Source organism: Homarus americanus, unplaced genomic scaffold (assembly GCF_018991925.1).
Source record: "Homarus americanus isolate GMGI-L3 unplaced genomic scaffold, GMGI_Hamer_2.0 scaffold2539, whole genome shotgun sequence".
Classification (NCBI taxonomy): domain Eukaryota; kingdom Metazoa; phylum Arthropoda; class Malacostraca; order Decapoda; family Nephropidae; genus Homarus; species Homarus americanus.
Genome location: NW_024725489.1, coordinates 1,529,167 through 1,541,650, shown reverse-complemented (window position 1 = coordinate 1,541,650; position 12,484 = coordinate 1,529,167). Strand labels below are relative to the sequence as shown.

At 37.8% G+C, this 12,484-nt stretch overlaps 1 protein-coding gene across 2 annotated transcripts in view; it reads right to left on the bottom strand.

Moving 5' to 3' along the window:
* Window positions 1-22: 22 nt before the first annotated feature.
* Window positions 23-12,484, bottom strand: part of LOC121864950 (activating signal cointegrator 1 complex subunit 3-like) — an 88,001-nt gene continuing 75,539 nt past the window's right edge. For both annotated transcript variants that reach the window (XM_042364168.1, XM_042364169.1), the window contains exons 39-47: window positions 12,060-12,191; window positions 11,372-11,509; window positions 10,932-11,153; window positions 9,468-9,619; window positions 8,766-8,992; window positions 5,589-5,674; window positions 2,726-2,894; window positions 817-991; window positions 23-156 (exon numbers count right to left, since the gene is read on the bottom strand). In XM_042364168.1, coding sequence (XP_042220102.1) covers window positions 930-991; window positions 2,726-2,894; window positions 5,589-5,674; window positions 8,766-8,992; window positions 9,468-9,619; window positions 10,932-11,153; window positions 11,372-11,509; window positions 12,060-12,191 — 1,188 coding nt within the window. In that variant the 3' untranslated portion in view covers window positions 23-156; window positions 817-929. The remainder of the gene's footprint in view (window positions 157-816; window positions 992-2,725; window positions 2,895-5,588; window positions 5,675-8,765; window positions 8,993-9,467; window positions 9,620-10,931; window positions 11,154-11,371; window positions 11,510-12,059; window positions 12,192-12,484) is intronic.

The following is a 12,484-nucleotide window of genomic DNA, read 5'->3' as shown; positions in this document are numbered from 1 at the left end:
CCTCTTTTCTGTTTCTCATGCGCTGCTTTTTGCCATCTTCAGCTTTACTCTCTGATGGCCAAGAATTACAGACATCATTCTGTGGAGGTGATGCTTTCATTTCTGCTGCCGGTGCCTCTGAGTCTTCTTGAGTCACCTTCATGGCTGGAGAGATGCCTGTAAGAGAAATTCTAATTCCGTAAATTGATTTATTTAAGCATTTTAATTATTACTGGATAATTGTGAACAAAGTCTGGGAAAAAGACGACCCTTTAGTCGACAATCTCTCTTCCCTTTCTCTTCGCCAGAATGTTGCTTCACTCTCTTTATCTTTTACGGGTACTTTAACGGGCAATGTTCAGTGGATTTGGCATCCTGTGTGAACAAAGTCTGGGAAAAAGATGACCCTTTAGTTGACAATCTCTCTTCCCTTTCTCTTCGCCGCAATGTTGCTTCACTCTCTCTCTTTTACAGGTACTTTAACGGGCAATGTTCGGTGGATTTGGCATCCTGTGTACCGCCGGCAAGGTCGTAGGCTCGTAACACACGTCTTGCCCGTGGTGCCCACCATTTCTCTGTGGATATCGGTCACACGAGAATAACCCGTTATAGTACCTCCTTTCCTCACACAGCCAAACTGTGGAATGCTCTGCCTTCTGTGTTTCCATACTTATACAATCTGTCTCACTTTAAAAAGCTGGTTATCCGGCATTTTCGTGGTGTAGATTAACACAGTATAACCTTTTTCTTCTCTGTTTTCAATTTTTTGTTCTTTATTTTTCACCCCCCAGGCCCCGTTGTGGGTGGTTTCACCTGTGCCCGGTATAGTATGATTACCTGTTTGGGGAGGAAGCCATTTTTTAAGCATACTATCTTCGTCTACTTCCCCGATAGTGACCTCAGAGTTGACCTGGGCCTCTAGGCTGGCTTCAATGATTTCTAGTGGAATGTCATATTGCTGGTCCAGGCAGGTAGCTGTGAGACATCACATACACTGTCAACAGTGCATTTCCTGAAATAATTATATAAATCTAAAAATGACATTAAAGTTATTAAAGTATTTCATTAAAATTCATGTAAAAAATTTGAACAATATCAATAACCCTACAGTAGATGTTCTGGGTAAAAATTCATTTACCACAATTCAAAAGTGACTCACCATAATCTGAAAATATTGCTAACATGTGGTAGTTAAAATAGCAAACAAAATATTATCATATGAAATGTGATCTTCCAGTGTACAGCTGTGTCACATCCTAGGTGAAGGTCACGTTCTGAAGAGGGCACGTAAAGGCAAAAACACGTATAGTCTTATTGCCCTTGAAAATCCCTTAAATCTCCCATAAAGTAGTACACTGTTATATATAACTGTGCTGCAATGTGGTTTAGAAATAAAGAAAATATAATAAAACTATATATACAGTAGACACGCAACTTACAACTTACGCAAGGGTTACATTCCTGGGACCTCGCATAAAGTCAGAAACACTCCTAAGAAGGTTGGGTCAGCTTACCCAGCCGCCATACTCTCCGGATTTGGCCCTACGGACCTTTTTTTTTTTCCAAAAAATGAAATCCACCCTGCAAGGTCGTCGATTTCAGGCGATAGAAGAAAATTCGCTATGAAACCTGCGCACCATCCCTCAAAATGCATTCCAGGACACGTTCCGGAAATGGAAAAAACGTTGGGAGCGGTGTATCAACAGTGGAGGGGAGTACTTTGAAGGAGACAAGTCTGATTAAGTTGTAAGTAAAGCAATAAATTTGTTTTTTAAAAAGTTTGGTTTCTTTTTGGACAGACCAGATATATATATATATATATATATATATATATATATATATATATATATATATATATATATATATATATATATATATATATATATATATATATATATATATATATATATATATATATATATATATATATATATATATATATATATATATATATATATATATATATATATATATATACATGGGTATGTGTGTGTTGGGGTGGGGGAAGGGAGGGTGGAGGGAAGAGGAGGGGTGGGGGGAAGAAGGGGTGGGGGCAGATGAGTAGAGGAGAGAACCAGGTAGGAAAGTCATAGGGGGAGGAGATGAAGAAAAATGGGAAGAAACAATGTGGAGGGCATCGGAAGAGGGAGTTGGGAGTGATGGGGGAGAATAGGGGGGGAAACAGAGGAAAGAGGGGGAGGGAAGGAGGGAAGATGGAGAAGGGGGGGAGATATATGCGAGTGAGAAAGAGGTAGACAGGAGGGATGAAAAGTGGAGGAGGAGGAGGAAGACGAAGGGAGGCAGTGGGAGTGGAGGGGGCAGAGGAGGAAATGGGGAGATAGTGAGTATGGAGGAGGAAAGAGAAGAGTAGATGGAGGGGTAGGGGGACAATGATGAAGAGGATGATTATATTGATGGGGATGGGAAGAGAGTGGGTGTCCCAGGAACCTAACCCTCACGAATGTTGAGGTACTGGTGTATTGCAACCCAAACATTGACACAATGTACTGCATTTCTTTACCTCTGTAATCTTTTTCCTTTATAAGGGTGAATACACTGGCCTTCTTTCTCTTAAAACTGACTGTAGATCAGATAATACTGTACTGGATAGGTTGGTGTTAGCAAAAATAATAAATTCAACTGAACAAATAAAATATATCAATGAAAACCTTTAATTTACATTTCTTCCTATGATGAAGGTCATACAACATCTGAATAAGTATATCAAAATACATTAGTTCACTACCTAGGGTGTCAGGTGTCCTGAAAGACAGCACATGTGTGGCTCGATCACGTACAGGTGGGACCCTCTTGAGTGCCAGCAGCTCTCCAGATGTTGCTTCACCTAACACCAGAAACCAACCTTCGTCCTTTACTTTCGGGAACTTGGGGGCGTGGACACGAAGGTCTCTGCTCTATAGGAAGTAATGCTGTATGTAAGTTATGCTAATAGGTTCATCAGGTGTTAATGTACAACTTATCAACATGAAAATTATCCAAATACATAAATAGGTGAAATGTACCCAGTACATTGGATATTATCATAAGACAGAAAAAATGTGAATACAGGGGGCCCGCAAAATTTGCAAAGGTTAGGTTCTCAAAATGGCTGCGAGTTGCCAAATTCGCTTATAACATTTGTGGATGGGGGGTTACATTTTTACTTGTGCACAAAGAAATGTATGTTCGCTTTATGTGTTTGCCCTTAGGACAATTATTTCTTTTTACCTGTATTATGTGTGTGTGTGTGTGTGTGTGTGTGTGTGTGTAGACACACACACTCAAAACACATACAAATCAATAATAATGGGAAAATACTCTCACAAATAATCAGGAACAAATTTATTCAAAATGTGACAGTCTACTGTACTGCGCACATCATTGTCATTCCTAAAAACCCATTTTAATTCATATTATGCTACATAACATTCAAATCCACCGCGCTTGTAGAATCTCAGGAGAGACGTGTTTTTCCCATTTGTTTTACCCTCAGGATCACTCCCAGCAAGTCCCGCCTTCGAACACAGTTGTCACTACGTTTATTGCACTCTCTACTGGCAAACGCAACCTTGAATTAGTCTGTGTAAATCAACTTTAGTAATTCGCCAGACCTTAGTCAACTGAAGGTCATCCTTGAATGAATAACAGTTAGATTGTTTGTAATTTCTGTCATTGCGTGAGTAGCGATCGCTGGCAACTCAGGGGTATATAAACCAGTGCGAGGCGGGAGGAATAAACCTCCAGTATCATCTTTCACCTTCGTTCCCAGGTATGTTCTGAGTTTATAAGCATTCAGTTTGATTCAGTCTATTGTAGTGAATATCAGTGTTCATCAGTGTTCATGCTTTAACAGTGGAATTGTCATTCACCCAGTGTAAGAAGTAATATAACGTAAATTATCTGACGTGGCGAGACTGAAGATTTGTTTGTGACCCACCATGCTTACCCAAAAAACCTCCCGTATCATCTTTCACCTTCGTTCCCAGATCGAGGGTGGGCTTAATTGAAACCCACCGGTCGCTTGGAGCCGGTGGATACCCAGCAGTGGTCAATATAGGAGTGATGGTGCTGATTCGGCATGATTTATCAGCTCCACTCTACCTCGTGGGCCGAGGACCCCAGACCCGCCTCGTGTCAGAGTGTAACCGACCACAACAGTAGTTGTTAGAGGCGCCAGTGCTGTACCCTGGGACAGGCCTTGGAGTTATGGTCCACAGTGTGGTTGTATGTGTTTGTTAATAATTACCCCATGTTGGGTGGTGGACCCATGTCGGTGTTTGTATCAGTATTAGTGTATTGTGAGTAAGGACAAGGAACTGATCCTGCTATGTATTGTAATGTGACACCAGTAAGAGGGTGCACGGTAAGAGTGTAATATCTGAGTAATTGCTGTTGAGTAAATAAGAAAATAAGTAAATAAGAAATACGGAGTCTGCAATAAGCCCAGGAGTTGAGCCTGGTAGTTTGGTTTTATAGTAATAAACTTGTTCTTCAAGTATTTTAGGAGTATTCATTTCTCCCACAGTAGTTACCTATATTTCCGTCCAAGTGACCATGATATCAGAATTACACTACCCATGTGCCTAGACCACCGACATGCTACCAACAAGAATTGAGGTTAGGTAGTATCAAAAATGAACTGAAGTAAGTAGAAGGAACATTTGAAAGAACTAAGACATGTTGTGGTTTCACCCTTCTTTCCCTTTATCGATCTGGTCAATGAAAAACCTAACCCAATGCCTAGTCCACTCTGCACGCTACCTAACGAGTTGCATGCTGTCCAGAGGGGGTCTGGTGGCAGCGACCCTTAGAAATTAAGATTAGAGTTAAGTATTCCCCCTTAGAATTAGTGACCCCCAGTCTGGCAGTATACTACCCTCAAGTCCGTGCTTTATTAATAAAGTAATAATGCAAGGACTTGAGGATAGATTGTCACATTTTTAATAAATTTGTTTCTGATTATTTGTGAGAGGATTTTCCAATTATTTTTAATTTTTATGTGTTTTGTGTGTTTGTGTCTACACACACACACACACAAATATTTACAATACAGGTAAAGGAAATTACTGTCTCTAGAATGCATGGATCTGTCCCAGCCACAAAAATGCTAGCAACTTTAAAACTACCCACAGACCTAGAGGACCGTGAAATAAAAATCCGCGAACTTAGGGGGGGGCCCCCCTGTATTAACTAAAGCTGCTTGTCTCTAGACTGAGATCAGCTTAGATGGAATTAAGTTTGAATAAACCCAGTAAATTAATAATATAAAGTTGAAAATGGGTGAATGAATGTTGTTTATGTAAATAATGGAATAAAGAATTGCAAGTTACCAGTTAGATATGCATCTAGAAATCACAGAATGATTTTGATTATTTTCATGGACTATATTGTGTACCAAAGCATCAAAAGGTGAGGTTCTGTACAAGAGCAGATGAATAATGTGTTGTTATCAAAGAAATTTCCCATATGCTTCTACTGGTATTACTACATCACATCAATAATTAACAACTGAAACAATTGGGAAGATATGCAAAAAAATCCAACAGTGGATAACATTTTAAAACTGACAGTTAGCTTTTGAATTGTAATACAGTATCACTTTTACTCGCCCTGTTAGCTCGGTGAAGGTTGACAGCCAGAGAATAATCCTGATCTGCGTGAACTTGAATCCAGTCACTGGCTTTTCGGTTTTCCTCTGTAAAGTGAACATAATACTTCTTTGTAACATAAAACTGTATTTACATTATATTTCATAGTCATTCAGAATACTTTATATCTTCAAAAACTACTAATATCCATGTTTGTTATATTATTCATCCCATGATTTACTCACGTATGTTATTTCTACTGCTTCTAATCTGCTTTCAACTCCTTCCTACATAGTCCAAACTCCATAACAATACAGTATACAGTAAAGCCTCGAATAATAAAGTTAATGTGTCTTCCAATATTACAGTGTAAGGTGAATCGTCTTATCGAGAATCATTAATTACCATTAAAATAAAGCAATAATGATGAGATGCGTTCCCCAGTGTGACCTTTTCATAACTTTTGTGTGGCTTTTTACCCTCTTTTCCCCCCAAACAATATAATTAATGAAAAATGCAAACTATAATCTTTAAATAATGTTTATGAATGCACCTTATACAATATAAATCAATATTAATATCACACTAGAGGAGATGCAACGCTATTGTTGTTGTCAGTGTTTACACCCGTGATGACAGTTCTCCATCTGAAACTGAAGAAAATAAGACCCTGGTTGTTGCTGGAGTAAAATTAATGTAAAAGAAATATGTATGTATTAATTAATGTTATTTAATGTACAGTAAAAGTAACCACTGATGTTAAAGAAAATAAGGGAGTGATTGTGGAATGCCAATGTATACTTGCGCACTCAAGGAAACCACTGAATATGTATTTGATTGAATTAATGCTTATATGCGAAATGAACAATGCAATTCATTAATAATACGTAGGATATTAAAACACACAAGAGGAGACGAGACAGCATTGTTTTTGTTCATGTTTACAACACCCGTGAGTCCATGACGATGGTTTGACCTAAGAAACTTAAGAAAATAAGACCCTGGTTGTAGCTGTAGTAAAATTAATGTAAAAAAATGAATATGTATGTTTTAAGTAATGTTATTTAATGTTAATAAGTGGAACAATAGAAGTAGCTAACCATTAATGGTAGAGAAAAAACAAAATAGATTGGGAACACCATAGTACAGTATATAAGTGCATACATGTGAAAACATCATCATTTCTCAACATAAGAATAAGAAAGCAACACTTATTTCTGTTCATATATGTTTTAAATAATACTTACTAATGTAAAACAAAACTTCTACTCACAAAATGGTGGTAAAGTCTAAAACACAAGGACAGCCAATGAATATTGCGTGAGTTTTTACTCAGATGACGAAGTCATCAGGTTCATCTCTGGCTGAGACCGAAGCTTTCCATAAAAATATCATAGCTGCTGCTGAAACTGTTACCGAACCTGAAGTTGTTGTTGAAGCTGCTTATGATGCTGAATTTGATGGTGTAGCTGAAGTTGATGGTTTAGGCCTTTGAATAATAAAGCTGTCAAAAGAACCTTGCACAGCCGCTTTCTTTTCTCATTATACATCTTTATGTAGAGGTCATATGCATTTTTCATGTCCTTATTATTTTTAATGCTTTGCACTGTTAATGGATCCACTTCAGAAAATATGTTTATTGCTTGCTCCATATATTATCCAAAGACCTCTCACCTTTTTCATATTGTTTTAACACATATAGTTTCTTTTAGCTTTTGAACCAGCACTACTATCACTTGCTCATGTCGAATAGGGACACAAAAAATGCCGTAAGAAACCTGAGAATTTTTTTCTCCTTTCTCTGTTCAGATGCGTGAAAACAAAGGGCCCGCCAAGCCGTGACTTTTTATGCTGGCGTCACCACTAACAAGCCTGGCAGCCTCCGTGCGCAAGGCTTTTATTTTTTAGTTTTTTTTTAATACAAATCGAGGATTAGTTATTATTTATATGAAAATGTAATTTTACTTTATTTTTTATAATATTTTTGTCGTAAATACAAAGAAAATAACGGTGTAAATTGAATTGGGTCCCATATTAACCTGGGTCTTAAATATGAATCATCGTGAGTAGAGGCTTTCCTGTATTACTTTCTTTGTTTCTTAAACTCTTGTTATTCATCACTCTGTTCCATTTGCCTCTACTGTATATAAACTGTTCCATTTGCCTCTAGATAAACTGTTCCATTTGTCTCAAGAAAACTGTTCCATTTGCCTCTAGATAAACTGTTCCATTTGCCTCTAGATAAACTGTTCCATTTGCCTCTAGATAAACTGTTCCATTTGCCTCTAGATAAACTGTTCCATTTGCCTCTAGATAAACTGTTCCATTTGCCTCTAGATAAACTGTTCCATTTGTCTCTAGATAAACTGTTCCATTTGCCTCTAGATAAACTGTTCCATTTGCCTCTAGATAAACTGTTCCACTTGCCTCTAGATAAACTGTTCCATTTGTCTCTAGAAAACTGTTCCATTTGTCTCTAGATAAACTGTTCCATTTGTCTCTAGATAAACTGTTCCATTTGCCTCTAGATAAACTGTTCCATTTGCCTCTAGATAAACTGTTCCATTTGCCTCTAGATAAACTGTTCCAGATAAACTGTTCCATTTGCCTCTAGATAAACTGTTCCATTTGCCTCTAGATAAACTGTTCCATTTGCCTCTAGATAAACTGTTCCATTTGCCTCTAGATAAACTGTTCCATTTGCCTCTAGATAAACTGTTCTATTTGTCTCTAGATAAACTGTTCCACTTGCCTCTAGATAAACTGTTCCACTTGCCTCTAGATAAACTGTTCCACTTGCCTCTAGATAAACTGTTCCATTTGTCTCTAGATAAACTGTTCTATTTGTCTCTAGATAAACTGTTCCATTTGCCTCTAGATAAACTGTTCCATTTGCCTCTAGATAAACTGTTCCATTTGCCTCTAGATAAACTGTTCCATTTGCCTCTAGATAAACTGTTCCATTTGCCTCTAGATAAACTGGTCCAATTGCCTCTAGATAAACTGTTCCATTTGTCTCTAGATAAACTGTTCCATTTGCCTCTAGATAAACTGTTCCATTTGTCTCTAGATAAACTGTTCCATTTGTCTCTAGATAAACTGTTCCATTTGTCTCTAGATAAACTGTTCCAATTGCCTCTAGATAAACTGACATTAAGAACATTCAGTTCTATAATAATATAAGGTACATCATCTTACCTGTGGTCCTTCTGTTGACTCTAACTTCCTTATGATTATTAGTGTTGGCCCACCATCCTCTCACTGCTGTAATAACATTAAGGACTGGCAGCTGTTGAAGAGTCTTGAATACATTTTCAATTTGTCCTTCATCCAGCTCCTGACGTAACATCTTGGCCAGCTTCTCGTACTTCCCACCAATAATTTGTACAAGCTCGGGCAGGCACTGGATATTGTTGCCTACATTTCTGAGGAGGAAAATAATTTCAATAAATAATAATTGTTAAAGTGTTGTGTTTAAACAGCTTGATCCAACATTGATTTAACTTGTGGTGATGTCCACATTTATTATTCAGGTATTATCCTACATTAAACTACTGTACATCTTTCAGTTCAGAATTTTAAATGTTTTTAGACCTAAGTGTGTGGATATAATACAGAAAGTAAAAAGGTGATGAAAAAGATGGACGCTGAAAGGAAGACAGAGAAAATCTAGAGTAAAGTTAGTGATGAATGGTGGAAGGAAGACCAAGTATGAAGTAATAGTAAAGACTGATGGAATGTGTCAATGATACCAACTGTATAGAGGTGTGTTTGGACATGGATAAATGTACACAGGTATTGCTTGGATGAGATAAGGTATAACAAATAGTATAAAATATGTTGACTTGTAACTTGTAACTATATCTACTTAAGGATATCATGATATATTACTCAACTTACTTAAAGCAGTAGAGTGAATCAGAGTTGACGTGTGGGAGAGTAAGAAGAGAATTGTCAGTGTGCCAGCGAGCCTGAGTTACCATCTGCATCAACACCTGCACCTGTAGAGCCGCTGCCAGCCATCCTGCACACCCACATATGTCCAACATGGCCTAAAAAATTACAATAGTTACATCTAGGCCATGACAAGATTCCAATCGACAGATTGTTTTAATATTTGGATAATAACTACTTGCACATCTACATCTGGGTTTTATGAATCTTACTACTTAATCTCATTTCAATCATGTTCTTCTTATCACATCTTTTTCTTTATATTTTTCAATAAACTTTTAATCCAATACTGTATCCTTTCACAGAGGTACAGTCCCGTCAGCAATCCGTCTCATCCATGAGCCCAGAGACTCATGATCTTGTGTATCAAAGACATCACACAGTGTGCCATTTATGGGCCCAACAATGCATGATGTCTCAGATTCATAGGTTTATGAATCTTGGTTCATTGATGGGATGGAGGAGCGACAGGACTTTTCTCTGACTGTACAATAACCATGTAGCAAAAAAGTGCATGTATGTTCATTGCCTGCCTGTCTCTTTTTCTGTTTATTATCAAATGAAGGAAGTGAGAGGATTGTTAACAGGAATGAAAATGACTTAAACAGAATTAAAAAAATATATTGCAGGGCTGAAAGAAGGCTGTGAGTTATAACTAGGAAATCATAAGTTGTAAATTTATGACATCTGATTTTCATATTTTGTAATACTGTACACTGCACAGGTACTACAGTTGGGTCTCCATTTACACAGTCAATTCAACCCCCAGAGTACCGCGTAAAACGAGAAACGCGTAAATAGAATAACAGAACATATGGGATTAATTGAAATAGAGACTGGGCCGACTCCCAAACTCCACTTTTTCAGACACAATACCTACGTTGTAGTAAAAATAACATCTTAATTTTATGATGGTATGCACACACAATTAATAATTAAGAGAAATATCAAGAATATTAGGTTTTTTAGCACTTACATTAGTAGAAAAGATGGCTGGGTATATGAGGATGGGGGGTTGGTTCGAGGCAGAGGGCAGATTATTGGCCCCTCACCTGTATCACTTGTATCACTAATCACTATCCACCAGGACCACCACAGAGGCTTGCAGGGCCTCTTTGTCAAACCCCTCCAAGTCCACATAAGACCATATCCTCACTATCACTGACTTGGGCCGGCTGTGGTGGGTGGTGGGTGAAGAACTCGGTAATGTTTTGATGACTGGGCGACCTTGTGCGCACCCTGCCCGTGCTGCTTCCCGCATAAATGAGCAAATTCACCGCTTAAATCAAGCATCCCGGTTCTGGCAAGGCACCGCGTAAACGAAACCCGCGTAAATGACCAAACGCGTAAACGAAACCCACGTAAATCGAGACCCAACTGTATAAAAAAATCAACAACAAAATAAGTCACCTGTAAGATTCGTATAGCTTGGTCAAGAACAGACTTGGTATCAGTGAGGTAGTCCACACATGGCAGTTGAAGGCGGGACATGTGAGCCTGCAGTAGTAGGTGGGCCTTGGTGTGTGATGAGTCATATGTGTAAGCATTCACCTCAATGGGACAACACTTGGCTAAATCCCCATTCAGATTATCTTCATTATGACGAACTGGCAACTCATCATACTCGTGAGCCTAGATAATAATAATAATAATAATAATAATAATAATAATAATAATAATAATTTATCATGACTGTAAATATGCAAACAATGTCTCTTATTATAAAAGGAGATGCAATACACAACTATAGTTTTTTTTTCAATTTCAAAGCTTTCCTGGTACAGTGTCCATCAAAGCCTTTTTGTGCTAATCAGAAAAATTCATACCACACAGACGAAGGTAAATTTTACCTGTGTGAGGAGGTCTAAGAGATCTTCCATGTTCACTGTAGGGCTGAGTTTGTTCTGGAACAGCTGTATTGTCTGGTGAGACAAGTAGTAAAACGAGGCAATGCGGCCCAAGGGTGTTGTCTGGACAGTTCGATTATCCTGAAACGAGTAATTGTTCTCTTTATTACCTTTAATCCTCTTGTGAGGGGGAAGATAAAGAGGAACAGAAAGTTAAAGGGAGGAGATAACTGAGAATGATACAAGACAAGTGTATGAAGCGACAGGAATGTACCAGGACAATAAGTAGAAACATCCCAACATACAGTACTACTGTACTGTAAGTCCTCAAATGAACCAATTTACCTTTTAATCTTACTGAGAGGAAGGAACACAAGTAATCAAACGTCACAATAAACTACAATATTCAAAGATTAATAAAAAAGGCTGCCCCTGTTATCTTCACCCATGACCTCCAGATGACGCCTTTAAAAGAAATATTTTTGATCAGATATGTGCCACTTGAGACTCAAACCTAACACTGCACAATGTGTTCCAGTTAGCCTAACTCAATACTATATGTTCCCCCCAAATCATACAAGCTAATTTAGTTTTTCACTGACGTTTCTCTAATTTCAGCATATCAGACTTTTGTAATATCACAGAATTTATCTAAAATATCAGATGACTCAGGATGGTAAGAAATACTCACAGCACCAATTTCAATACAGTAAGCACTTTCAAGGCAGTTTAAGGCTCGATCTATAGTGGAGGACAAGAATGCATTGATGGCCCCTTCTGGCTTTGCTTCGTTGTCCAACTCCAGCCCATAGTACGAGGGATTCTGAAATGTTTCTTACATCAACAAAAAGAACCTGTGACTTGAAAGAAGTAACCGACCATATACAAAACTATAGTTTTATAATTCTTCATCAAAGTGACTAATAACTGGTTAAGTTAAGTTAACTGAGGCATATTATGATTAGAGGCCATTTGACTTGCCACAAATGGTTGAAGAATTCTTGATGATAGTTTGGTTGAGAAAATAAGTGAAGAATTCATTCACTACTTGTCTGTACTATGAAATATAACATCAAACTTGAAGAGAATAAAACCCATAATAAGAGTTAAAGACAA